This window comes from Dothidotthia symphoricarpi, assembly GCF_010015815.1.
Source record: "Dothidotthia symphoricarpi CBS 119687 unplaced genomic scaffold P153scaffold_6, whole genome shotgun sequence".
Classification (NCBI taxonomy): Eukaryota; Fungi; Ascomycota; class Dothideomycetes; order Pleosporales; family Dothidotthiaceae; genus Dothidotthia; species Dothidotthia symphoricarpi.
The window spans coordinates 1,431,630-1,455,851 of record NW_022985013.1 but is presented as its reverse complement, the minus strand read 5'-3'; the positions used below and the strand labels follow the sequence as shown (position 1 = coordinate 1,455,851).

At 56.0% G+C, this 24,222-nt stretch overlaps 8 protein-coding genes across 8 annotated transcripts; 4 read left to right on the top strand and 4 right to left on the bottom strand.

The window, feature by feature from the left end:
• Nucleotides 1–182: 182 nt before the first annotated feature.
• Nucleotides 183–1,739, bottom strand: P153DRAFT_395081 (alkaline ceramidase-like protein). The gene is made up of 4 exons (XM_033671365.1): nt 1,415–1,739; nt 1,180–1,366; nt 625–1,117; nt 183–573 (listed from the first exon to the last, which is right to left on the bottom strand). Exons 1-4 carry the CDS (start codon nt 1,514–1,516, stop codon nt 324–326), a joined length of 1,032 nt encoding a protein of 343 aa, XP_033526161.1. The 5' UTR covers nt 1,517–1,739; the 3' UTR covers nt 183–323.
• Nucleotides 1,740–1,937: 198 nt separating this feature from the next.
• Nucleotides 1,938–2,583, top strand: P153DRAFT_383863 (Prefoldin; the record flags this gene model as incomplete). The annotated part of the gene is made up of 3 exons (XM_033670279.1): nt 1,938–1,967; nt 2,053–2,219; nt 2,421–2,583. 3 exons carry the CDS (start codon nt 1,938–1,940, stop codon nt 2,581–2,583), a joined length of 360 nt encoding a protein of 119 aa, XP_033526160.1.
• Nucleotides 2,584–2,681: 98 nt separating this feature from the next.
• P153DRAFT_336384 (uncharacterized protein) lies at nt 2,682–4,651 on the bottom strand. The gene is made up of 4 exons (XM_033665695.1): nt 4,286–4,651; nt 4,132–4,235; nt 4,010–4,081; nt 2,682–3,959 (listed from the first exon to the last, which is right to left on the bottom strand). The coding sequence occupies exons 1-4, from the start codon at nt 4,464–4,466 to the stop codon at nt 2,820–2,822; spliced, it is 1,497 nt and encodes a 498-aa protein (XP_033526159.1). The 5' UTR covers nt 4,467–4,651; the 3' UTR covers nt 2,682–2,819.
• Nucleotides 4,652–5,209: 558 nt separating this feature from the next.
• Nucleotides 5,210–8,168, top strand: P153DRAFT_312462 (uncharacterized protein). The gene has a single exon (XM_033664844.1). It carries the CDS (start codon nt 5,256–5,258, stop codon nt 7,947–7,949), a length of 2,694 nt encoding a protein of 897 aa, XP_033526158.1. The 5' UTR covers nt 5,210–5,255; the 3' UTR covers nt 7,950–8,168.
• A 722-nt stretch (nt 8,169–8,890) lies between these two features.
• P153DRAFT_286715 (uncharacterized protein) lies at nt 8,891–11,396 on the top strand (the record flags this gene model as incomplete). Its single annotated transcript, XM_033663485.1, has 2 exons — nt 8,891–9,595; nt 9,648–11,396. The coding sequence occupies 2 exons, from the start codon at nt 8,891–8,893 to the stop codon at nt 11,394–11,396; spliced, it is 2,454 nt and encodes an 817-aa protein (XP_033526157.1).
• Nucleotides 11,397–11,549: 153 nt separating this feature from the next.
• P153DRAFT_202654 (uncharacterized protein) lies at nt 11,550–12,637 on the bottom strand. The gene has a single exon (XM_033662504.1). The coding sequence runs from the start codon at nt 12,336–12,338 to the stop codon at nt 11,703–11,705; it is 636 nt and encodes a 211-aa protein (XP_033526156.1). The 5' UTR covers nt 12,339–12,637; the 3' UTR covers nt 11,550–11,702.
• A 481-nt stretch (nt 12,638–13,118) lies between these two features.
• On the top strand, nt 13,119–21,772 carry P153DRAFT_202636 (uncharacterized protein). The gene is made up of 4 exons (XM_033662503.1): nt 13,119–13,487; nt 13,661–14,491; nt 14,545–19,927; nt 20,012–21,772. Exons 1-4 carry the CDS (start codon nt 13,266–13,268, stop codon nt 21,637–21,639), a joined length of 8,064 nt encoding a protein of 2,687 aa, XP_033526155.1. The 5' UTR covers nt 13,119–13,265; the 3' UTR covers nt 21,640–21,772.
• Nucleotides 21,773–22,200: 428 nt separating this feature from the next.
• P153DRAFT_365324 (casein kinase-like protein subunit II beta) lies at nt 22,201–23,566 on the bottom strand. Its single transcript, XM_033667804.1, has 3 exons — nt 23,428–23,566; nt 22,813–23,058; nt 22,201–22,747 (listed from the first exon to the last, which is right to left on the bottom strand). Exons 1-3 carry the CDS (start codon nt 23,482–23,484, stop codon nt 22,262–22,264), a joined length of 789 nt encoding a protein of 262 aa, XP_033526154.1. The 5' UTR covers nt 23,485–23,566; the 3' UTR covers nt 22,201–22,261.
• Nucleotides 23,567–24,222: the final 656 nt, after the last annotated feature.

The following is a 24,222-nucleotide window of genomic DNA, read 5'->3' as shown; positions in this document are numbered from 1 at the left end:
AGTAGACACAACGCCGTGACCAGGCCAACGATCACCAAGTTGTACTGCACAAGAGACATGAACAGGCCAATGCTCTCCACCGGTTCAGAATGGATGCTGCAGGCCATCTTGATCATGTCAACCAATCCGCGGCTCTTGGTTGGAAGACATTTACTTCGCTTCTTTAGACACAGCAGTCAAATCACACATAGTCTATCTTATTCTATACTTGTCTATTTGTCTATCTATCGTATGTCTAGCACATGGAACCATTTCCATAATTTGGACCAACAAACCTGCAGCCGTAATGCTCAATAAAATCCAACAAAATACAAACTTCAATCTCACAACTCCTTCTTCGTCGCGCCGTTCGCATGTCCGTTGGCGTGTCCGTTAGCATGTCCATTTGCATGACCATTCGCATACCCATTCACCTTGCCGTTAACCATCGACCTCTTCTGCCTAACAACCATAGGCATAGTCCACCAATTCGGCCAGAAAAGCTCATACTCATCCTGCTTAAAGTTCAAACAATGCCGGAGCCAGATACCCCAAACCAAGTAAAAATACGCCCCAACCCCCGTCATCAAATGCCTAAATATCGTCAGCCACCACCACCCTCCCAATTCAAAACAACATACTCACCACCATCCATGCCCCTCCAGAAAAAACCCCCAGGGCATCCCAATCTCCCTCCGCCACCCGACCAACGTCGAGCAATGCTCATTATCCAGACTCCAGACCGCAAAGCCGCCGAGGAATATACTTAGTCCCGACACGATCATCTTCCACATCGTGCGCAACGTCTCCTGGGCTTTGAGATCCTCCTGTTCCTGATTCTCGCGCGGGTGCGGGTCTGCTGCTTCTCTTTCCTTTGAGCGGAACTTTGGCCGGATGTTGACTTCCATGACGTACATTGCCCGGAACAAAACCACTATCGTGAGGATGGTGTATGCGTTTTGGTGGAACGTGGGGTCTTGCAGGTAGTGGTAGTACAGCGTGATGAAAAGGGCGAGAGAGATCAGACCCATGGCCAGGATCGCGGAGTGCACTCTAGACTTGCCGTAGGAGAAGGTCGCGTAGTTCATCAGGCAGGTTGTGTAGATCATTGATAGCTCGTCTACGAGCTGCATGGGGTCTGTATGGCGTTAGATCCAGATAAGGTATTTGAGAATGATGGGATTATTGTGGGACACACACATTTCAGTGTGGCATGGAAGAGGAAACTGCCTGTCCCAACGATTCCGTAGCCTACAAAGGCGACGAGGAACACTGTATCATGTCCGTTTTTCAGGCAGTTTTGGACTCCTTTGGCGGCTAGGTATATGAACAGGAGGTTGGTGAGGGTATTGATGATTTCCGCAGAGTATTGCGTGACAACATAGTTCTTCAGGAAATCAGCATGTCATCGTAGAAGAAATATATCATCACTGACTTCTTCACACCAATCTAGTGTAGAGGTGACTGGTGACCACCGTCCATCTTGCTCCGGAGGGTACGGGATCGAGGGAAGTCTCGACAAGAACGCGACAGCCATAGTATTTCCTTTGACGAGCACGTTTGGCGAAGTGGAAGCCAGAACCGCAGTAGAAAAGACGAACCCATTTTATACTCCCGGAGTTGCCGGCGTGCGCATTGATCAGTGACCCGCGAGCGATTGGTCATGCTACCAGGTTGTTAAGGGTACGCTCTACACATTAGTAACCAAAGATATGAAGAAGATCGGCGCAACAGCAAACCCCTCCAACAATCCATAGCGTACACAAGAAAAGTAAAAAAACATCCGTTCGTGAAGACAATAACGCGTCGTCGCAAACACCAAGAAAGACCCACATCAAACCCCCCAGCCAATCACACCCCACCAACAATCGCAGCAGCAGCCTCAACCATCGCCAAACAGAGAAACACCGCGCCCTCAGTCAACCCACCCACTCTCCCATCCCCCATTCCCACAAACAATGTCGATCCCCAACGAAGCCCTACAGCAGGTAAATAAACAAACACGCCATCCCCATTTCCTCAAAAAGAAAATCCACACACACACACACAGACCAGATCTAACGAACCCCTCAGGTCCTGCAAGAAATCAACCAGAAAAAGGTCTTCGCCGAGCAACAGCTGCTCATCATCCGGCAGCAAAAGGCAGCCCGCACACGCGAAGACCGCATGCTGCAACTGACCTCATCCGAGGTATCTTCGCTGCCCGCGGACACGAAAGTGTACGAGGGTGTGGGGAAAATGTAAGGCTTTATTTTGCGTGTCCCGATTTCCAAAATTCCAAATTCCAAATCCAATATCATTTCAATTCCATTTCCATTCCGATGTCCATCTCTACATCTATATCTACGTCTACATTCGCATTCCCACATCCATCCACAAGCCCATATTTCCCCCCTTCGATACCCCGATGCAAGCGCGCCCGTGTTAACCCAACGCGCCAGGTTCGTCGGCACGCCCATCCCAGACGTGCAGAAGAGGCTGAAGGACGAGAGCGAGGCGCTGACAAAGGAGATGTCGAATCTGAACAAGAAGGAGGATTTCATGGAGAAGACGTATGCGAATAGCAGGGATGCGCTGGAGCAGATGCTCAAGGGTTCTAGTTAGTTTGTGGAAGGAGTAGTGACGAGCATGGGATTGGAGATGCTATCATGGAAAGAATGGAACATCGGGAACGAGTTGGATTGGCTTTTGTACCAACCGTAAGGGAGAGCCTTGAAATGTGGAAGCAGCTCATATTCATCCCAAAAAAGGCAGGCCGCCATCAATCATGAAATAGGCGCTTTTCATAAACACATTCATCATCTACCATGGATCTGCTAAAACAAGAAAAACACCCCATATCACCTCATCCTAACGAGCATCCCTTCAACCCCCTCAATACACTTCCTCACCTCCTCCGCCGCCCGCGCCACATACGCCCCATCCACAACCCGATGATCCGCACTCCAGCTAAACACGCACTCCTCGCGCCTGATCAGCTCCCCATCCTCCCCAAACGCAGGCACCACCTTCGCCCTACCCAAAGCCATGATAGCCACTTGCGGCGCCGAAATAACAGGCGCCACAGCCGTCCCGCCTATACTCCCGATATTACTAAGCGTGAACGTCGCGCCAGCAAGGTCAGCAGAAGAAAGTTTCCCGTTCCGCGCGAGGTTCGCCAGACGCGAGATCTCCTGCGCGAGAGACGCAATGCTGTGGCTCTGCACGTTCCTGATAACGGGGACGAGCAGGCCCGAGGGCGAGTCGACGGCGATGCCGAAGTTGTGGCTGCCTTTGAGTGTGATTTGCGGCTTTGCGGGGTTTGTGGTGGTGTCCAGGTGAGCGTTTAAGAGGGGGAATTGCTCGAGAGTGAGGGAGACGGCTTTGATGATTACGGGGAGTGGGGTTATTCGGTCGGATTTCTCGCGGTTGTGGTTGTATTTTTTGCGTAGGGCGGTTAGGGAGCTGAAGTCGACGGTGTCGGTGTAGAGGAAGTGGGGTATGGAGAGGGATTTGGTCATTTGTTTGAACATGCCTGACTGGATCGGTGTCAGGGGCCGTACTTGGTCTTCGAGTTGTTGCTGGGGAGGTGTGGGTGCTGGTGATGCGGGAGTTGTCGGTGTGCTGCTGGTCTGCTTCGCTGCCTCTACATGTCTTTGTACATCGTCTTTCAGTACGCGGCCGTCTCTTCCTGTGCCTTCCACGTTTTCTATGTTTAGATTGAATTCCTTGATCATGTGTCGTACAGCAGGTGTTGCCAGCATTGCATGCTTGCCCAATTGCCGTTGTGGTTTTGGCTCTTCTCTAGGAGGTTCGGGTAGAGAAGACGATTGCCCCGGAAGTGACGAGTCTCCGCTTGCAGCTTTTGTGTCGTTTCTACCAACCTCCAGAACTTGTTCTTGGGGTTCTGGGTCCTGAGACGGCTCTTTGCCTGACCCTCCATTGAGCAAGGCTTCGTCGGCGGGGGATATGTCGCTTTGGATGTCGATGTCTACCAGAGGCTGTGGAAGTCAGTCTCATTATGTCCCATGCAGTCTGAAAACCATCTTACCTTGCCGACTTTGGCCATGTCGTCAGCTTCATAGTACAGCCTCTTGATAACGCCATCAAATCGCGACGTAATCTGCCTGTGTCTTAGAAACGTGGTCTGCTTTTGTGTACTTGGATGCCTACTTCGACTGAAGCCTTATCCGACTGTACTTCGCAGATAGGATCGAACTGCTCGACACGCGCGCCGGGCTTGACGAACCACTGGATGACTTGACATTCGGTGATACCTGACACAACCTTAGTTTCCAATTTCCCTGTACACACCTGCAGTACTAACCTTCCCCGATATCCGCCAGCAGATACGGCTTGACCACTAACAGCTTGCTTGTTCTACTGAACCCTCTCCTTTGTGTTTGTTGCCATGCATTCCGGTTTCGCGTGGCCGCAATTGGCGCTTTTCGTGCTATAGCGGACTGGCTCAAGAGCCGTGTGGCTTCTCTGGATGCAAAGGACTTCATGGTGAGTGGAACGTGAGGACAAACTCTGCATGCGACAGGAACATAATCAAGTACTGTGGCCTCGGTTTATGGCATACGGGACATGCCAAAGGTGAAATGTCAAAGCCGACGACAAGCGTTCGGGGACAACGTTAAGGCCGGCTGGGGTAAAAAGGTGGTAGCCGCATTGGGCATGGCGAAGTGCGGGTTAAGAGGAAGGAGCGTGCAAGAGAAATAATGCGTGACCAGATGACCTAGATACGATTTACCACGGCTGGCCTCGAAATAATCATGGATTTCGTCTAGCAGTGCGGCTTAGCCTCAGATATTGATCTTCCACCTCACCTCCCCTCCACTCGATTGACCCAATGTGATCAACGATAGATGAGTTCGTACAAGATGGTACACCACACATGTCAGATTGAACATACAATGCATAGTTGCTCATGATATACCTAATTCTTGACTGAACACTGGAAACGGCTTGTTTACACAATTGGTCGACACTAAGGCCTCTGGTACCCGGCCAACCATTAGAGGCCAAGGCAACAATGTCATCTGGTAGAACAAACTAATTACTGACACGGTGGAGCGCTTTCTAGCATGCTGAAAGTTCGATCTGCACCAATATTATGACATGTGCATGCTAGGAGATCGCTGTCGCCGATGATGCTCTAAGATGACGCGGGGGCGTCAGAGCACGAGCCTTCAACGCGTCTCGAGAACGCGTTTGTGAGCAAAGCACAATCAGCCCGCTTCCACATATCACAGTCCGCAACCAACGATACCACACAACCATGAGCAGCTCCAATGTCCTCCTATGCATCGCAAACGAAAACAATGCTCCAGTCTTCCTCTAAGAAGTCCACACAAATCCTCGGACTCACCGCGACACGCGACGAAGCAAAGGCGCCGTTGCCATCGAAGCGGAGGAGAGAGGCTATATGCGGCCTGGGAACCTTCAACAAGCCCTTCACTATCAAGCCATACCCGAGCTCGCCATACGATAAGCCTGCCACGTTCAAGCCGGTGCGCATTATCGGACGTGCCCAATTTCCCCTCACCTTTCTCGACACATCCTCGGACGACACCTTCGCCGCAAACTGCCTGTTCTCCGCCTACATTGATGTGCTGGAGGACGGAAATGACGCCAAACCCAACGATTACATACCGCCGAGGGTGCTCATTGCACGACACGAATCAAAGAAGACGTTGTACGCCATAGAACGTGTCCGCCCCCGTGTTTACAGTATCTGCAAGATTGCTCAGTGGCTGAAAGAAAAGGACGTCGCAGAACTGTGGGACCCCTCGATCCTCGCGTTGTACCCCGCAATGCCAGCATCGGAGACCAGCAATGTCGTGGGTGGGCAATGGTGGCAGCACGCAATCACGAAGACGCAGCCAGTCGAGCGGCCGCTGGAACGTGCTAGGATAACGATGATGCGATGCAAGCCCGAACCAGAACTCGTAGAAGAAGAGTCACAGATGCGACGTGATACTCCAATAATGGAGGAGACCGAAGTCATAGATTCTGCCCCCAACCATCTTTTTCCAGAACCGACGATGGAACTACCGTCTCCCCCAGACCAGCTTGAGTCATTGCGTCAGCTGTATTTGGAGGCAGTCTATCTATCGAAAACCTCTCTGGCATACTTTGCGAAAGGACCAATTGCACGGATACGCAACGCTTTCACGTCACCTGAGGAAGGTGCTCCGCCAACGCACGAACTGGTAACGTTCCTGAGATCAATGCTTCTCAGTCCGAAAGCCAGCGAGAAGAAATACTACGAGAAACTGCCATCACTCATCAAATCGATACCACCAGGAAGCTACTCCGACGAGGATATAGCTGCAAAAGGCGTCAAGACTAAAAGATCAAAGAAAAAGATGAAGCTTACTCGAGACGGCGTTTACCCACAAGAAGAGATTGAGATCAGAAAATGGTGGATGTCAGAGATGCCAAACTCGGAGAACAATGGACAGGAGACGATAGAACAACGCATCAAGAGGCGGATTGGAGACATGAGGGTGCGCGAGACACTTGCCCAATTAACCCTCATGCTTGAAATCATTGCCCTGGAAGCCCTTTCTACATACAAGCCGCCTCCCGGAGGTTCTTTAGTGGATGAAACTCAAACCCAGGAGGAATCGCAAATAATACCAAACAAGCGCAAGAAAAAGCTAGATGACATCAATTTGCAGCTAGATCTACTACTGGATAGGCTGTGCATCTGGCATGCTACTGAGGAAGCAGGCATTTTGGACTTCGAGGCAGATCCCTCAAAACAGAATGGAACTGCTGATGGGTCGGGCAAAGGCGCCGCCAACGACCGCTTACATGGGTTCTGCGTCGAAGTTATCATACCATTCTATATGAACCGACTCCCCGAGCAGGCGCTCATGATCAACAAGAAGCTCGGAGGACCCGCGCACAGCCTGCCATCGAAACGCAAGGCAATGAGACCGCCAGTAACGTCACGTAAATCGGGAGAGTTGAAAGACCGGGAAATCAAAAAGTCACGCCGATCGTTGGCAAGGGTAGCCACTGATACGATAGGAAGGACTGGGGAGCGAGTAACGCCCTCTTTCAACCGAGCTGCTACCGACTCTATCCTGGTAGATGGAATCAAGCGAGAAGGGAGCGAGGCGCCCTTGTCAGCCATTCCGTTCCATCGCAGTCCTTCAAAGGGTGCTCGGCAGTCTATGTCGCAGCTCAAGCATCTGCAAGGTCGCCAGATTGACCTTACCACAACCTCTGCCGCGGCCACAGCGAAGATGAAGCAAAAGCAGCGAGTTGAGGAAGACCTCAAAGAGGCCATCTCTGCTTTGAAAAAGCCAAACAGAGGGCTAGCCGTTGGAGGCTACATGGCAGATGTCGAGCGTCGTGGTATCAGTTCGACCGACAAGTCGAGAAAGCCGGCGAACCCTGTGAGGAAGGTTGTGAGAGATGTCCAGGTCACTGCCACTCCTCGAGCCGGCCGCAAGACGAGGGACATGATCGGGCAAACACCGACTCACTACCACAGCAATCCGTTCGTTCGACAGGTCGTAGCCGAGGCGCCTCCACCCTCGAGCGACTTTTGCGTTCCATCCTCTGGGGTTCGCCCGCCACCCTTCATGATGAGCACAACCGTCCAACGCAATACAATAAGCCGGACTCAGCCGTACGAGGGCATTGCAGAAACGCCTTCCAAAGCGCCGAACACAAGAACGTTTTCGTCGGGAACAGCACGCAGGAGTATCTTCGAGACTCCAGTAAAAGGTGTGCCCTCTTCTCCAGACCGGTGGCCACCGGTCGCACCACCTGTGTTTGAAACACCTGTCAAGAGCCTCGACAATTCGCTTCCCATCTCAAAACTCAATATTCGATCTTCTCCAGATATCGTTACCCCGCCTAGAGCCATTGCGCTGCCAGATGTAGTTGCTGGATCGAGTCCTCCGAAAGCAGGCGAGGCTTCGATATACGATGCACTGGGTTGGAACGACGACGACGATATGTTGTGAGGTTGGTATTTATTTTTGTTTTGTATGCATAGCGAGCTTGGAATGGGGGTTGCATTTGCATTGGGTGGCGTATGTTGCATACTAGTTATTCGGGTTTTGCTACGGCAAAGGCGTAACCAGGCGGCTTCGATACGAGAACGGAACATGTCAAATATTACCAACTTGTACATGCCTCACCGGATGTTTTCATGGAATATACTGAGTGTGCACGTAGCATGCGATCTCGAATCACTGCACACAAGACAATGAAGTTTTCTAAAAGTTTGTTTATGCGTAGATCTTATCTGGAAGGATTGATTTACCGGTCGAACCATGCTTAGCGAAACGGCGGTTCGCGTGCTTGGAGATGACCAATGTCCATCACTTGATCTAGCCTATGCATGGGAACCTCAACAGTCACAAATCTAATTCGACCATAACGCAGACAGGATATTGCCAGACATCCCGTAAACAGAGAGCAGCGATAGCAAGAGTGCCTCGAACTCGTCCAAGCTTGACTCGAGTCACATTCATGCGCGGTCCAAGCAGGTGTCTGGACAGGCTCATGGATACTAGAGCGGATTGCGCCCTTGGTTCCTGCAGCAAGCGAAATTTACAAACAAAGAAAAACGGGCCGCACCGCCGAATCAGAGGTGCTGGAGGAGAAGTGGGACCTGTTGTATGCCGGGGGGTGATGATCCCGACGGTTAGCCTCGAGGACACTTGCACAGGCCAGCTGTAAGGCCGTAAAGGGGACAAAGATGGCCAGGCACAATTATGAAAGGCGCAGGCGAGTGCGCTATATCTTTTCTCTCGTAGACATCGCGCCGACCTACTCCGACCCTTTCTCCACGATTCAATCACCAGCGGGATTCGTGTTTCGACGTTCGCACCCTGGATCCAGACGACCATGTTCATCTGCAGCTCGCTAATATAGCTTACCTTGATCGCAACCCGCAACCATGCAGCTAGCCAGAACATTACCCCAGGGGCACAAGGGACAGTCCTCGCCGAGGAGCCCTCTTCTTAGCGATGCAGGCATGATTCTGCCCGACTTTGGCGACAACCACCTCCGCAGTGAATCGCCGCATCCTCACTTTGAACGCCCGCCTTCGCTTCCGACACTGGATGCTGTGTACGGACATTCGAGGTCATCTTCCTTGGCAGGGACTGTTCCGATATTAGACTCCGTGCCTGCGAATCGGCGCCGCTCCTCGCAGCCCTCGAGATTCACATCCGTGTCTTCGGGTTCTCATTCCAATTCCTCGCTGTCAACGCTGCGCAAGATGAGCGCTCCAGAGGGCATTTGCAACGATGCTCTGGCGTCCTCGCCAACCGCTCACGATGCGCTCCCACGGAGCACGTGGGACGAGGACGATCGCAGAATCAGCGTCGCGTCGAGCTCGGTACTCAGTGAGGATTTTGAGAATTGGCCCGGATTCGACAGCCACGGCGGCTTTGACGACAGCGGAGTGGATCTGGAGGACCAGGAGGACCACCACCACTCTCCCAGCACCAAAAACAACCAGGGCGACGAGGCGGGAGCCGAGCGGACTCCAGGTGGGCGTACAAGTGGCAGCAGCGACGACGAGGATGACCCATATTCGTCGGCAGCTCTGAGCAGACGAGCAGAGATCATCCTGGCCAATGCCAAAAAGCGCCTCAATGTACGCGTAACTGTAAGCTAAGGACGATTGGGCCGTTACTGACGGTACACAGGTCATGGAGGGCAACCTCAGGGGTGCGCGCGAGTCGCTGGTCGTCTCTCCTACCTCCCCACCCAGGACAAGATCCTCGTCGGAACTATCGCAACACATCTCGGCCGCGCGAGACAGAGACAGGCGGCTGTACGCTGGTATGGGGCCAATCCCCCCTCGCATACATTCCTATCGAACGCCTCTGTCTTCCTCAACCAACAGCTCGGCCGGCCATGCGCGAGGAGTAAGCGAAACATCGATACCACTACCTTTCTCGTCTACCTACATGACAAAAACGCCGGCGAGCAAGCGCGCGTCAAGCGCAATGGGGGCTGCACGTAGTTCATGGCTACAAGAAGGATACGGCAACGGTCGCTTCCCCGTAAAGGAATCGAGGAGCTACGACAACATACGAGATCCCCGTGCTAGTGGCCAAAGAACGCCTGTGAGGTCGACATCGAGAAGCTCGAAATCCGCACTTTCCCTGGCCACATTGCGGGAAGACGACAGCACGCCAACGCTGCACCGATCTACCTCGGCTGCGAGCGACCTCCGCGAGCAGGTCAACGATCTGAAGGGCAGGATATCGAGTCTGAAGCAACGGGCGCAGGACGATCGTCTCAGACGGCGCAGCACCCAAAGCCTCCGCTCACCCAGCCCATTCACGTCTGCCGAGACTTGGAATTCGTCGCCGGACGCTCATCGGACCGACAATCGCCAGTCCCCCCGAGCACCGGCTACAGGCCTGGGCATCACGACAGATCCTCCAATCCGAAATACTCATCTGTATGTGTACAAAGACGAGTATATGAACGGACCTATGAGCGCCAGGACGACTACCTCCCAGATCGAAGGCGAACGACTGTTGCTCTCCGGCGAGGGTCAAGACGAGTTTGATGAGCCTCCACTTCCTACACGACACTTTGGTGCTCAACCTTCGCTGCGTGAGGGCCCAGGAACACTCAAGAAATCTCAAGACGTAGAAAAGACAGAAGATCTTGATGACGATGATGAACCGGAAGTCGTGGGTGACAGTGTCTACGAAGATGCAGTCTACGAGATGCCCATTACCGCACGCCATGAGGACCGCGTCGATGCGTTTGACTACGAACACTTCTTCCTGCACAGTGCCATGGGTACCTACAGCTTGGAAAGTCGCAGATCCAGCACGAGCTCCACCAGTTCCACCGCGACCACACGGCCCACAACGGCTATCAACGATAACAGTACCCCTAGCAAGTCACAACAGAGGAACTCGATGCACGCACGAAACGCCAGCGCCGATTCAGTGTCTACCATAGCGACGTTTGCCACGGCCGCCGAACGGCAAAACGACGACGACGACGAGAACGAGCAGATGGATCAGTTCTCGCAGCAGCTCCTTTCCAACCAACAGTCGACGACACCGCGACCTGGAATCACGTCGCTCCGCACCGACTCCGCCATCAACTTGCGACGCGGCAACGGCTCTTCGCCGACTGCGAGCTCGGTCTCCCGCGGCTCGTCGTCACCAGGTGACCTTGTTAGCGGACTGCGGACGTCGAAGCTGTTCTCCACTCTGACGGAGGCTCCACGCGACGAGCCACGATTGGCTCTCAACGAAGAGGACAAGCAGCTCATCTACAGCCTGGCCGCAAGCTTCCAGCACGTATGCTCCAGCCTCCAAAACACATACGGGGAGCAGTACGAACGCAAAGCATGGCGACGACGGCTCGAGGAGGCGCGCAGAATACTGGCCGGCGAAGATGCCGAGGACGACCCGTCTTTTTAGATCCGCGTGACCTCTTTCAACGCCCCGTTGACTGACTGACGTGGTGGAAATAAGTAATGTTTATTGTTTTTGCGTCTTAGCGTTCGAGACGTGTCTCCGGTCTCAGGAGCTTCTCTCTACTTCTAATGTCTATTTGTTTTCGGACTCGGCGCGCTGTATCTAGCGTCCGCTGTGTTGCTTGGTTTTTTGTTTGGGGACGATGGTGGATTGTCTTGTGTTGATACCCTGGGGTGGCGGAGTCGCGGTGCTTTGGTGTGTGTGTGTGTGTGGGCGTTGTATGCAGGTATGGTGGGTGGTGTGTCCGTTCTAGATCGTTTTGCCACCTATGCAGCAGGCATGGTGATAAATTCCATAACGACCCAAGTTCAATTCGATTCGATGCGCTGCGTGTGTTGGGGCCTTGGGCATGTCTTTGTAACAAAGTGGGAACTGTGGTACACTAGTGACGTGAAATATGCCCCTCCCGCCCGAAGCTGTCAGGACGGCTGCTGTCGTCGTACCTACCTTCCTCGCCTTCTCGCCTTCCTGGGCTGGACAGGCTGTTGACAACCCCCCCGCCACGGCCGTCATGTCCAGGGCGCAGAATCTGAACCGCGCTGCGTTGTCCACGTACCAAATCACCTCGTGCGCAATCGAATCCGGCAGCTTGTTATGCACGTTTGCGCCTGGCCAGTAGGGATGGTGGTTTGCGATTGGGCCCGAGGCACCATCTAGAGACTGGCGGTGTAGAAGCAACCACCTCACAGAGGCCGTGAAGGGTGTCCTGCCGCGTCTATGGCGGGACAATGTGGCGGCGGGCGAGGCAGCACGGCATGGGGGGGAGGGGAGGGGAGCAGGACTGAATCCTTCGCCGCCGTGAACTACGTTCGTCTGCCCACCACCCACAAGACGCGCAGCCCTCGCACATACATACATACATCCATACATACATATCATGCACATGCACGCGCGCCTCTAGCTCCCGACACATTTGCCAGTGTCTAGCGGAAAAAAGCCCTCTTAACGCCTGCATCGCGCATCGCGCATCACGGCCTTTCCCTGCATCTGTCTAGACGATCGCCTGGTTCTGTTCTGTCCTGTCCTGTTCTGTTGTTGTTGTGTTGACACACCTCTCGCTGCCTGCACACGTTCATCCCACCAACCAAACCCAACCTCTTTCGCCATCCTCACGATCCCCCGATCCCATCCCGCACGGGACGTTTCCGTACCTACCCCTCGACCACCACACCCCCTCTTTTTTTTTTTCCTAAATTCGCACGTTTGAGGCGGCTGGCCCGCGCGCGCGCCGTGTGACGAACTTGGATGAAACGATCTGAAGCTGGAAAAGGCTAGCCAGCAGCTCGTAGGGGAAAAGAGAAGCTACCTATTTGGCGCCGATAGTCGCGGAATAATAATATCCACGTCGAGGTCAGCCAGACAGGCAAGGCACACACACACACCTCATACGACGAACGCCCTGTGACCACTCGCGACGCTTGCTCCCCTTGCACTCGTGCATTCGCGACCGCGACCCGTGACCGCGCAAGCTTCCCCGGAGCCCTATTCGCCGCGCAACCACTCACTGCATATCGCATATCCGCCAGAATTCAAGACATTACCGCATTCACGCGCGCTGCTGGGCGTCTTGCTTTTTCGCCCCCCGTGTGCGCCCTGCCCTGCATTTGCACGTATCTTTGCCGCAGCCGACGACGGAGATAGATAGTCACGCCTCACTACATACCGTACCGTACCGTACCGTACCGTGTGCCGTACCTCGCCCTCTTCTTCCATCCACACACCACCGCAAAGGCCTGAGCGGTTTCGCACGAGCGCTCATGTGCGCGCTTTCGTCTGGCTCCTTCTGTTTGCGCGCCGATAGTCTCCCGCATAATGTCGACTGCGAGCTCACGTCGCGCCACTGCCGCGCCCGCTGCGAGGCGGAGAACACGGATGGCTGCGAGGCCGGGATTGTATGAGCGCGGCTGGAGCGAGGAAGAGCGCATGGAGGTGTGGGAGCCCGTTGCCGAGTCCATGGAGCATATATTCCATGCGCTAGACGGCTGGGAATACCACGGTACTGGGAAGGATAGAGGGAATGGGAACGCTATCTCGGTATGACGACACTCTTCGCGCTTTTTTTTGGTCGATTCTTCTCCCCACGTTTTCTGGATGCAAGCTATCCCCCACCGACCCAGATTTTGGGCGAAAGGATTAGTGGTTGCGATGCGGTCATGTGGTTTGGTTCGATTGACGACTTGATTTCTTGATATCTAACTTCCCGCCAGTTCCACGGCCTCGCCACTCGATTCTCTGGACTCGTCTCGTCGACACGGAATTCCTCGCCAGAACGCTGGACGGATACGCCTCGAAGCTATGGTACACCGCCGCCTTCCTACGATGATACTGTCGCCGATGCGCCGCCCGATTACACCTCCACCGATGCGCTCGCCGTTGCGCAAACGCCCGAGTACACGCCTTTCTCCAGTTTCAAGCCATCGGACGTCCCTGGATGTTTGCGAAGAAGATACATCACATCACCTAGTTCATCGCTGTTTTTCGACGACAAATCACTATACGCAGACATAGATTTTGGCTTCACGCAAGACGGGATCAAGTCACACGCGAAGAAGAAGAACACCAAGCCTGCTGCAGCAGCGAAGAAGCCAGCGGCCGATGCACCGGAAGAGAAGAAGGCAGACAAACCAGGCCCCAGTGGCGGAGATGGCGCGGGTGATCCCCCCGCAGATGGTGGAGCAGGCGGTGGCGACGGTGGAGACGGCGGGGGTGGGGACAAGGGAGCAGGTGGGGACGATCCGGGAGACGGAGGCAAGAAGAAGAAGAAGTCCAAGAAACAGGCGCAGGAAGAAGAAGCCGAGCGCCTGAAGAAAGAGGAGGACGAGCGCTTAGCTAAGGAAGCAGAAGAAGAAGCCGAGCGCAAACGGATAGAGGAAGAAGAGGAGGAGGCTGAGCGCATCCGGAAGGAAGAAGAAGACGCCGCGGCGGCAGCAGCAGAAGCAGAAGCAACAGCGGCGGCGGCGAAAGCGGCTGAAGCCGACGACGGGTGGGGAGGGCTCGCGTCTACCGCCGGCAAGAAGAAGAAGGGGAAAAAGGGGAAGGTTCGCAATCTCGGTTACCTAGTCCCATGATGCCAGCGCTAACATGACGATAGGCCGATGCCGCACCTCCACCTCCCCCTCCTCCTCCCGAACCACCCTTGATAGCAACCACGTTTGAGGACATTCTTGTTGACGACGCACCAACTGTACCGAAGATTGATATGAGCTTTGGCGACACGGCCCCAGCGAAATCGATACTTGGCAGCCTAGGCGGCTGGGGTCTTGGCAGTTGGGGTTCGTCCAAAGCCGACAAGCCAAAGGAAGCGGAGAAATCTGTCAACAAGAAGTCGTCTTGGGGGTTGAGTGACAGCTTGAAGGATGCGGGTGCCGACGCGGACAGTAATCCTTGGGACGCGGAGAAGAAAAAGAAGGATTCGTCTGGCTTCGACTTCGACTTTGATGCTTCCAAAGGCCAGCCCGAGCAGCCTCCTCCAGCAGTTGAGGAGAAGCAGGAAGAAGATGCTTGGGGGAGTATTGCGCCTGTCAAGTCGAAGAAGAAGGGCAAGAGAGGTGTCTTGATTGAGGAGGAGCCTGTACCTCCACCGCCCCCGCCACCGCCGCCGCCACCTCCGCCCCCTCAGCTGGAGCAGCCCAAAGAGGACGAATGGGGGTCGTTTGCTTTTGGCGATGCGAAAGAGAAGAAGAAAAAGAAGAGGGGTGGTGTTGAAGAGGCACCTGCTCCGCCGCCAGAAGCAGCGCCAATGATCGAAGTTCTTATGCCAGAGCCCTCTCCAGTCAGAGAAGAGGATCCTTGGGGCGGGTTAGCGACGACGGTCAAGAAGGTCAAGAAGAGCAAAAGAGGCGCGAAGGAGGAAGTCAAGATTGAAGAACCGCCTCCACCGCCACCTGAGCCTGAGCTTGTTCCAGAACCTGAACCTGAAATACTCGAGCCTGAACCAGAGCCGGAGCCAGAGCCGGTCGTAGACCCGTTTGCGGGGCTGACCAAGTCGCAGAGAAGGAAGCTCGAGAAGAAGATGAAAGACGAGGCTCTGGCCAAAGAGGCAGAGGAGGCGGAGCGCAAGAAGATTGAAGAAGACGAAGCCGAGATCGCCCGACTCGAAGAGGAGGAGGCTGAGAGGCAGCGATTCGACGACGAAGAGGCTGAGCGCATAAGATTGGAAGACGAGGAAGCTGAGCTCAAGAGGCAAGAGGAAGAAGAAGAAGCCGCCGCTGCTGCTGCCGAAGCCGAGAAGTCGAAGAAGAATGATACTTGGGATGATTGGGGTGGTGCGGCACCTACCATGGCCACGAAAAAGAAGAAGAGCAGGAAGGGTAGAGACGCTGAATTGCTTCCACCGCCGCCCCCGCCGCCGCCGCCACCACCGCCTCCACCAGCGCATCCTGAATTCGAGCCCGAGCCGTTCTTTGATCATGAACCGAGTCCATCGCCCGCCGAGGAGAAGCCAGCAGCTGAGGGCTGGGACGAATGGGGCGGAGGAGCAGCCCCGTCCAAGAAAGGTAAGAAAGGTAAGAAGGCTGCAGCGGTCGTCATCGTCCCGGACCCAGAGCTAGAGGCAGAACTTTCCGTCGACGAAGAGGTTCCTCCCCGGCCGTCATTCGAGCCCGGCGAATCAACGTCCATCATCTCGGAACTCCTCCGGGCCAAAAAGGACGACAAGTCCGAGGGCGTCGACTGGGGGTTGAGCTCCATCTGGGGCGGGTCGAAGAAGAAGAAAAAGGGCAAGGGCTTTGAGCTTGACTCGCTTCCTGAACCTGAACCAGAGCCGGAGACTCTTGTCGTTGAGGCTGCTGATGTCCAGGAACCCGACGGCTTTGAGGAGCCCAGAGCTGAGGGGGAGGAAGAAGAGTGGGGCAGGCCGTCATGGGGCAAAGGCAAGAAGCACTCGAAGAAGGACTTCCCCATTGAAGTCGTCGGCGAGACAAACGCTTTTGTTCAGAAACCAGATGACGACGACCCGTGGGGCAGCGCGGCGTTCAACATCGGGAAGAAGGTGAAGAAGAGCAAGAAGGGACTTGTCCCGCCCAATGGCCCCTCGCCAATAGGTGAATTCGAACCAGAGTTCCCGCCACCGTTGGAGATCGAAGCGCCTCCGCCCGCTGAAGAGGAGGAGCGCAAGCAAGAGGATGATATGTGGAACTTTGACGCTCCTACCACGACGAAGAAAAAGAAGAAGAGGGGTGAGGTCGTGGAGGAAGTAATTGCCCAACCGTTGTCTATTGACTCGCTCAGGTCGGCTGGGAATGCCATGGAAGACTTGATTTCGCTCGATGAACCGGCTCCCGCTGATCTTCTACCTCCTCCTCCTCCTCCACCGCCACCTCCACCTGCACCTGCACCTGTAGAGGAGAAGAAAGACAGGCGAGAGCGGGAAAAGGCGAGGGAGAAGGAGAAGGAGAAGGAAAAAGAGTCCAAGTCGAGCATCTGGGGCGCATTCTCCTCCTCGAAGAAGAAAGAGTCGAGCAAAGACAAACGGGCCCGCGAGAAGCGCGAGCAAGAGGAGGCAGAGGCAGCCGCAGCCGCAGAGGAACAGGAACGTCTCGACCGCGAGGCCGAGGAAGCTGCTGCTGCAGCCGCGGAACAGGCTCGCATCGAAGCCGAGGAGGCAGAGGCGGCTCGCGTCGCGGAAGAGGAAGCCCGGTTGATAGAAGAAGCTCGCATTGCTGCAGAAGAGGAGGAGAAGAGGAGGAAGGAAGAGGAGGCGTCCAAGAGCTCTGGGTGGGGAGCGAGTATCTGGGGCGCGACCAGGCTGAAGAAGACGGAGACTATCAGGGAGAGGAAGGCTCGCGAGAAGAAGGAACAGCAGGAGAAGGATGATCAGGAGCGGAAAGAGCGTAGGGAGCGAGAAGAGCGGGAACGACTCGAGCAGGAGGAAGCAGATCGCGTGGCGCAGGAAGAAGCTGATCGCGTTGCGGCAGAGGAGCAGGAGCGACTGGATCGTGAAGCTGCAGAGGCTGCGGAAGAACAGGAGCGACTGGAGCGCGAAGCTGCAGAGGAGCAGGAACGACTCGAGCGCGAAGCCGCAGAAGAAAAAGAACGGCTTGACCGCGAAGCCGCAGAAGAACAAGAGCGTCTTGACCGTGAAGCGGCGGACGCTGCAGAAGCGGCGGCGGCGGCTGAGCGAGCGCGAGTCGAGGCCGAGGAAGCTGCAGCAAGGGCCAAGAAAGAGGCTGAGAGCTCTTCTGGTGGCTGGGGCATCTTCGGATCGTCCAAGAAGAAGGAAACTCCCCGGCAGAAGCGCGAGCGCGAGGCCAAGGAGAAGAAGCAGCGCGAGGAGCAGGAGAGGCTCGAACAAGAGGCTCGCGACGCTACGGAGGCGGCGGAGAATGCGCAGCGCGAGGCGGACGAGGCGGCGGAGAGGGCGCAGAGAGAAGCGGATGAAGCGGCGGAGAGGGCGCAGAAGGAGGCGGAGGAAGCGGAGGCTGCACGCATTGCGTACGATGATGAAATTGTCATGATTGAGGAGCCGCCGCCGACGAGAGAACGGAGGAAGAAGAAGAGGAGGGGTGTGGTCGAGGAAGAAGCTCCTGCCCCTCCGCCTCCGCCTCCACCGCCACCTGTGGACCTTCTTATGGATGACCCTGTCGCGGACGATGTACCGCTCGACGACTTGCTTGACATGGTGAAGGACGTCCCAGAGGAAGAGTTGCTTGCTGAACTTGGTCAGGCTGCTTCTCCTCCTTCATCCCCTCCTGCTACTCTTTCATCGCCTCCGCCTCCCTTCAGAAGGGGGTCCCCTCCTTACAGGAAGGATGAGGCTGGCTGGGGAAGCGCATGGGGTATCTCGCTCCGCAAGACGAAGAAGGAGGAGCCTAAACACGAATCCTTCTTCGATGAAGCTCCTCCGCCAGTTCAGGAGACGGGGTATATGGACCCGTTCGACGAGCCGCTGGACGAACCTGAGCCAGAGCCCGAGCTTGAGCCTGAGCCTGAACCAGAACCTGAAGTAGAGGTAGAGCCTGAAGCAGAGCCCGAGCCCGAACCGGAACCAGAACCAGAGCCAGAGCCGCAATCCAATATCCTTGCTGCGCTCAAGGCGGCAAAGGCGTCAAAGGCCGATCGATCGTCCAAGAAAAAGTCCAGGAAAGACCGATACGTCGAGCCCGAACCCGAGCCGGAGCCTGAGCCTGAGGCAGAACCCGAAGCTGAGATAGTCATCGACGATCTCGAGCCCGTGTTTGAAGACACGTATGAAGAGGCTTATGACGAGTATGCAGAGGAAGAGCCACCACCGCCACCCCCGCCTCCTCCACCTCCACCGCCCGTTGAGATCCTCGCACCGCCGACCAAGAAATCGTCGAGGTCGAAGAAGGAGGAGAAGTCGTCGAAGAAGGATAAGAAGCATAAGAAATCTAGAGAGCCGCCGCCGATCGAGGTCCCAGAGCCACCGCCCGTTGTCGAAGTGCCGAGGAGGAGATCGCCTGTCATTGGGGGCTTTCCTGACGACGATGAGATGGACTTTATTGATGAGGAGCCGCCGCCGCCGCCTGAAGAGCCGGAGGCCTTTCCTGATTTCGATGCTGAGCCTGAGCCTGAGCCGTTTGTTGAACCTGAGCCCGAGCCGGAACCGGAGCCGGAGCCTGTTGTGGTTGTTGTTCCGGAGAAGAGGTCGAAGAAATCTAAGAAGGAGTCTTCGAAGAAGGACTCGAAGAGGGAGTCTAAGAAGAGTAGCAAGTCGAGGGGGTTGCCGGTTGTGGAGGCGCCTCCCCCTCCTCCCCCGCCTCCTCCACCTCCTGAGCCAGAGCCTGAGCCAGAGGTGGAGATTGAGGAGGAGGTGGAGCCAGAGCCAGAGGAAGACCCTGAACCTGAACCAGAGCCCGAACCAGAGTCAGAACCGGAACCAGAGCCAGAGCCTATTGTCGAAGATGAACCCATGGACGACGATGACGACAACGACCTGTACGAGGACCCCGCGCTCGTCGAAGTCGAGGAGCCTCCTAAGCCTCCCACACCCCCGCCTGAGGTCAAGTTTTCTCCTAGGAAGGAACGTGTCAAGGCGGGGCGCACTGGGACGTCAGGATCATGGGGCGGCATCTGGGCTGGCGGCGCTGGTGGCTCACGAAGCAAACACGGCAGAACAAAGTACGGTGACGAGGGCGCTGCTCCTCCAGACGCCAACCTGTCGCGCTCCAAGTCGGTGCATACCACGTCGACGAGAGAGGACATCAAGTCTAGATCGTCTGGGTCTGACCACATGTCGAAGATGCCAACACGTTCCAAGCCAACACGTGCTTCAACGGGACTGGGCGCCATGTTTGGTGTGGGTGCACCACCTCCGCCTTCTAGATCAAAGTCGCATAGGACGAGCGCAAATCCACGGGGCATGTCTCGTCGACCGTCCATCGACCAGGATGCGGCGATGATGTCACCGCCGCAGACCGACACCGACGCCAAGTACTCGTCGAGGACGGCAAAGCTGCTGGGCATGAAGCAGCCTTCCCGGCGGTCGAGCACCAGGGACAAGGGCCGAACGCGAGGTAAGCACCCGGAAAATGAAATTGGCGGCGCAAGATTGGCGCGTGGGGTGTGTAAGCAACGGCACGGAACTAACCGAGAAGTAGCACCAGACCCGTATCCCATGGACGATGACATGGTGATGCTCGACGATGAATCACCCACGCACGCCCCGCCGCGACCAGAAGCATCGCGCCGCAAGTCGAAGCGCGGCTCTGCACCTCCTGCAGAACCCCTCACTGCACCGCCTAGCGCCGACGATCCCGTGCTAGTGGATGCCATGGATGCCGACCAAGCCCCACCCGATGCTGAGCGCCATCGCCGCGACCGCGACCGCGACCGCCCTCGACGCGACCGCGCCACGTCCAACGCGAGGGACACGTTTGCCGGCGTCGCGGGCGCTGCCGTCGCCGCCGGCGGCCTGATGAGCAGGTTTGGCCTGGGCCGCAAGAAGAGCGCGCCGCCGCCGCCCGAGGAAGACCGCCGTCGCACGCCCCACGAGACCGAGGATGAGCGCAGGCGACGCAAACGCTCCTCGACGCGCGGCGGCGTCACCGAAGACGAGGCCAAGCGCCTGCGACACGAGCGCCGCAGTCTGCGCCACCCCGGGCGCATGGCTGAAGGCGAGGAGGCGCTGATGTCGGGCGCGAACGGCGGCGCAACGGGCAGCCCCGACCACGATGCGGAGCGCGAGGCACGCCGCGCAGAGCGCCGCGCCAAGCGAGACGCGGACAAGGGCTCGCGACGCGCCGAGCTCGAGGAGGTCGAAGCCAAGGCCGAGCGTCGCCGCGAGCGAGAGCGCGAGAACGAGCGCGCCATCGTCGCCGAGAAGAAGGCGCGCCAGATGGCCGAGCTCGAGCGCCGCAACAAGCAGGCCGAGGAGGACTTGCGCCGCATCGCCGAGAAGGAAGAGCGCAAGCGCATGCGGGGCGAGCGCAAGCCCACCGACGACACACGCGAGCACCGCTCGTCGCGTCGCAAGGACAAGGAACACGAGCCGTCGCGACCCCACAACGAGCGTCGCCGCTCCCACGCAGAAACCGACGACGACCGCCGCCGTCGCCACGAAGAACGCCGCGCCGCGCGCCGCAACTCCGAATACCCAGCCGCCCCAGCCCCCGCCCCCGCCGACCCCATAATGGACTACTTCGACGTGCGCAACGGCGAAGCCGCCCCGCGCCCCTCCAACAAGACCCGCCCCTCGCGCCGCGCACCCCCCCAAGACGAGCAAAACCAACCCTACATGAACAAAGGCACAGACAAAACCTCCTCCTGGGTCGAATCCTTCAACATCGACCCCCCGCTGCCCCCGCCCATATCGGAAACAGTCTTCGACCCCCTCCCCAACACCCGCGACGCCCCGGACGACGAAGAAACACCCTCCCAAGACGAAGACATCCGTCTGCGCATCGCGGGCCGTCGCGGCGGGAAGCGCGAGAAGGAGAAGGAACGCTCTGCAAGGGAGAAGGCGGAGCGGGAGCAGGCTGATAAGGACCGCGAGCGCAGACATCAGAGGCGGCGCTCGCATTACGACGCTATGCCCGCGCCTGCGCAGACTAGCGATGAGGTTGTGGATGATGTCGGACGGACGAGGAGGGATCGGAGGAAGACTTATCATGAGTATGATGAGCCGTTGCCGCCGGTTAGGACGTGGGATGGTAGGCCGGCGGAGGTTGTTACGCCCATGGCGAATTCGGGCGGGAAGAGGGGGAGCTGGTTTAAGAAGATGTTTTAGTTTTGGGTGAGGTGTTTTTTATTCTTTTTTACGCTGGTGATGAGTTTGATGGTTATGGGTTGGGATGTTATGAGATGCATTGCGTGGCGTTTTTTGTCCTTTTTTGCGCTTTTTACTTCGACTTCGAATTCTTCAGTGTGCGGTTTTTGGTATGCGGGTTGTAATTCTTGGATGTTCTTTTTTTGCTTGCCTGCGTAGCGTAGCGTTTTGTTGGATTTTTTGCGCTTCTTTACTGCTTTTCGCCTTTTTCTTCGTTCTTGTTCTTTCTATTGGGTATGAGTTTGATCTGGTTTGATCTGGGGTGGATTTGAGGTGGATATGGGTGCGTGTATGTATGTATGTATGTAGCGAGATAGATACCCCGTCATGTATTCAATGATGCACACACACACATACATATGCATGCCAACTTCCATATTACAAGGTTTTGTCGACGAATAAGCTGTTTTTGTATGGTTCCGCGATGACATGAGATAAGATGAAAAGAAATGAATAAAGTGTGGTATTGATATTGATGTTGTGCCTAACCCAACCATTACGCCATGCCATGCCCTGCCCAAGTCCATGCCCATGCTGAACCTCCGAGAACGATGCTCTCCCCGTCATGTCTCCACACACGCCTCTATTGCTGCTGCTGCTGTTGCTGCTGCGGCACGGCCGTCCCTTCAAAACCATCCCCACCCTCCATATCCTCGTCCTCCTCATCATCCTCCAAGCTCTCGTCTTCCTCCTCAAACCCCGTCTCAATCTTCAGCGTCTTCAGCCGCTCTTTCATCTGCTCCCGCTGCTCGCCCTGCCATCTCGACAGCGCCGCCGCAGCGTGCACCTTGAAGCCAAACACGCGCGGCTCGTACCGTCGCTGCGACTTTGGCGGCAGCATCGCAGGGTAGACCTGGAAGAGGATATTGTGGAACGAGGAGCCAAAGTACGCGCCGTCGATGACAGCATGGCGCGACGACTTAGGGTTGTACAGGTCTTCGCAGCGCGCGCAGTAGAGCTTTACGGGGGACGTGTTGGAGAGGTCTGCCTGGCCCATGGGGAGGAGGGGCTGGGATTCGCACATGACGCGGGGACATTTGCCAAAGTCTGATTTCTTGAACTTCTCGAGCTAGACAAATCTTGTTAGCCTTTTTGACGTGTGGGAAGCTGAGGAGTGTGTTGTGTGTGTAGTACCATCTTTGCCAGACCCCTAGTCGTGACAATGTAGCGCGCGTGCACCAGGCCGTAGAGATGGCGCGCCGACTTCTCAATCTGCTCCCGCATGTCATCGTCGCAGTCGAAGTCGAAGACGTCGGTTACGAGATCGAGCGCGTATTGGTAGTATTGCACCTCGGTGTTCAGGCCTGTGAGGTTGAAGCGGTCGGTGAGGTATTCCTCGTCGATTTCGCAAAAGTACTCGTTCCCTCGCGAGGATATAAACTAGCATAGTGTTAGCCAGCGGCTCTGCAGGTCTCTGTTCCAGTCTACATTTGGGAGTGGGCGGCCCCAGTGCTCCTCCAAGAACGACGGCCAGTCTTCAGCCAGCATGATGGTGGCGTGGGACCAGGACGAGACGTATGAGCTCTGAGGACCGAGAAGCTGCGTGTGCTGGCACCTGACTACAGATACGTAGCTGTCGCAGAGACAGTCCTGGCTGGCGCATTGTCAAAACAGCCCTCATGCCGAGGACGGTAGGGACGTACCAGGCAGCCATGATTTCAGACCTGCGAACCACCATAGTGACATACAAGTATCACTCCCCGTACAAAGAACAAAGAGTAAAGTCGTATGCGGAAGTCATGTACCTACCCAGTCCCGCCAGTAGCTAGTGTAGTCGCTATCCGTCTCGCTGTTGAAATCGTCCATGCTGCGCGGTTGCTGTGTAGTAATGTTCAAAGGCAAGTCTACTCGATGGGTGCGTAGGTAGTGGCCACCAGTAAGGTGGGGTGGTGCGATTGCGCAAACACGGCTCGGGACGCAGTCGCGGAGAGTGAATTGCACATGGAAGGTGGAGGTGGGATGGTCACGGGACTTGGTGTTTCGGAGTTTCTATAATCCGTCCCAGCTCATCATGTCCCCGTCAACTCTACCGCATTGCTGGATTGACTTTAGTGGTACGTGCAACACTACGCATGTTATCTGGATAGTCTCCAGTTGTACTTGTTGATGCCTCGTCGTCCGCCATGACCGTTACATATTGTTATCCACATTGGCCCAACGCAACGACGCAGTAGGTGGAAGAAAACCTGGTAGTAACCACCCGCTTTCAATACTCGCTGGCCATACTGCCGACCTACAAGAGAGGAGCAGTTGCGATCTATGCACATTTTGCGTTGCATCAAGTTGGGTTCATGTAACGACTTCACTCGAAACCTTCATTGCTCAACAACGCTCCGATGAGGGAAGCTGGATTTACGAAGAATGCGATGCGCAAGCCTTCCATGGGTGTGCGGGTATTCACACCCCTCAATCTTGATACATGTTGACTACTGATGTGTGCTTCGTTGCAGGACGCCGCTCTTGATCTCGCATCCAGCAGAAAAGCATGTATTGAAATCAACTAGCCGAGCTCAATACCAAGCAGTGACTTTACATGGCGGAAAA

Excerpts from the sequence above, each read along its gene's own strand:
- P153DRAFT_395081 (XM_033671365.1), bottom strand. The coding sequence starts at position 1,516 with ATGGCTGTCGCGTTCTTGTCGAGACTTCCCTCGATCCCGTACCCTCCG. Across the intron at positions 1,367-1,414 it reads CACTAGATTGGTGTGAAGAA|AACTATGTTGTCACGCAATA; the intron begins GTCAGTGATGAT and ends GATTTCCTGAAG. Across the intron at positions 1,118-1,179 it reads CTTCCATGCCACACTGAAAT|ACCCCATGCAGCTCGTAGAC; the intron begins GTGTGTGTCCCA and ends AACGCCATACAG.
- P153DRAFT_336384 (XM_033665695.1), bottom strand. The coding sequence starts at position 4,466 with ATGAAGTCCTTTGCATCCAGAGAAGCCACACGGCTCTTGAGCCAGTCC. Across the intron at positions 4,082-4,131 it reads CGGATAAGGCTTCAGTCGAA|ATTACGTCGCGATTTGATGG; the intron begins GTAGGCATCCAA and ends AGACACAGGCAG. Across the intron at positions 3,960-4,009 it reads ACATGGCCAAAGTCGGCAAG|CCTCTGGTAGACATCGACAT; the intron begins GTAAGATGGTTT and ends TGACTTCCACAG.
- P153DRAFT_312462 (XM_033664844.1), top strand. The coding sequence starts at position 5,256 with ATGTCCTCCTATGCATCGCAAACGAAAACAATGCTCCAGTCTTCCTCT.
- P153DRAFT_202654 (XM_033662504.1), bottom strand. The coding sequence starts at position 12,338 with ATGTGCATGATATGTATGTATGGATGTATGTATGTATGTGCGAGGGCT.
- P153DRAFT_202636 (XM_033662503.1), top strand. The coding sequence starts at position 13,266 with ATGTCGACTGCGAGCTCACGTCGCGCCACTGCCGCGCCCGCTGCGAGG. Across the intron at positions 14,492-14,544 it reads AGAAGGGGAAAAAGGGGAAG|GCCGATGCCGCACCTCCACC; the intron begins GTTCGCAATCTC and ends ACATGACGATAG. Across the intron at positions 19,928-20,011 it reads GGACAAGGGCCGAACGCGAG|CACCAGACCCGTATCCCATG; the intron begins GTAAGCACCCGG and ends ACCGAGAAGTAG.
- P153DRAFT_365324 (XM_033667804.1), bottom strand. The coding sequence starts at position 23,484 with ATGGACGATTTCAACAGCGAGACGGATAGCGACTACACTAGCTACTGG. Across the intron at positions 23,059-23,427 it reads CTAGCTACTGGCGGGACTGG|TTTATATCCTCGCGAGGGAA; the intron begins GTAGGTACATGA and ends ACACTATGCTAG. Across the intron at positions 22,748-22,812 it reads CTAGGGGTCTGGCAAAGATG|CTCGAGAAGTTCAAGAAATC; the intron begins GTACTACACACA and ends AGATTTGTCTAG.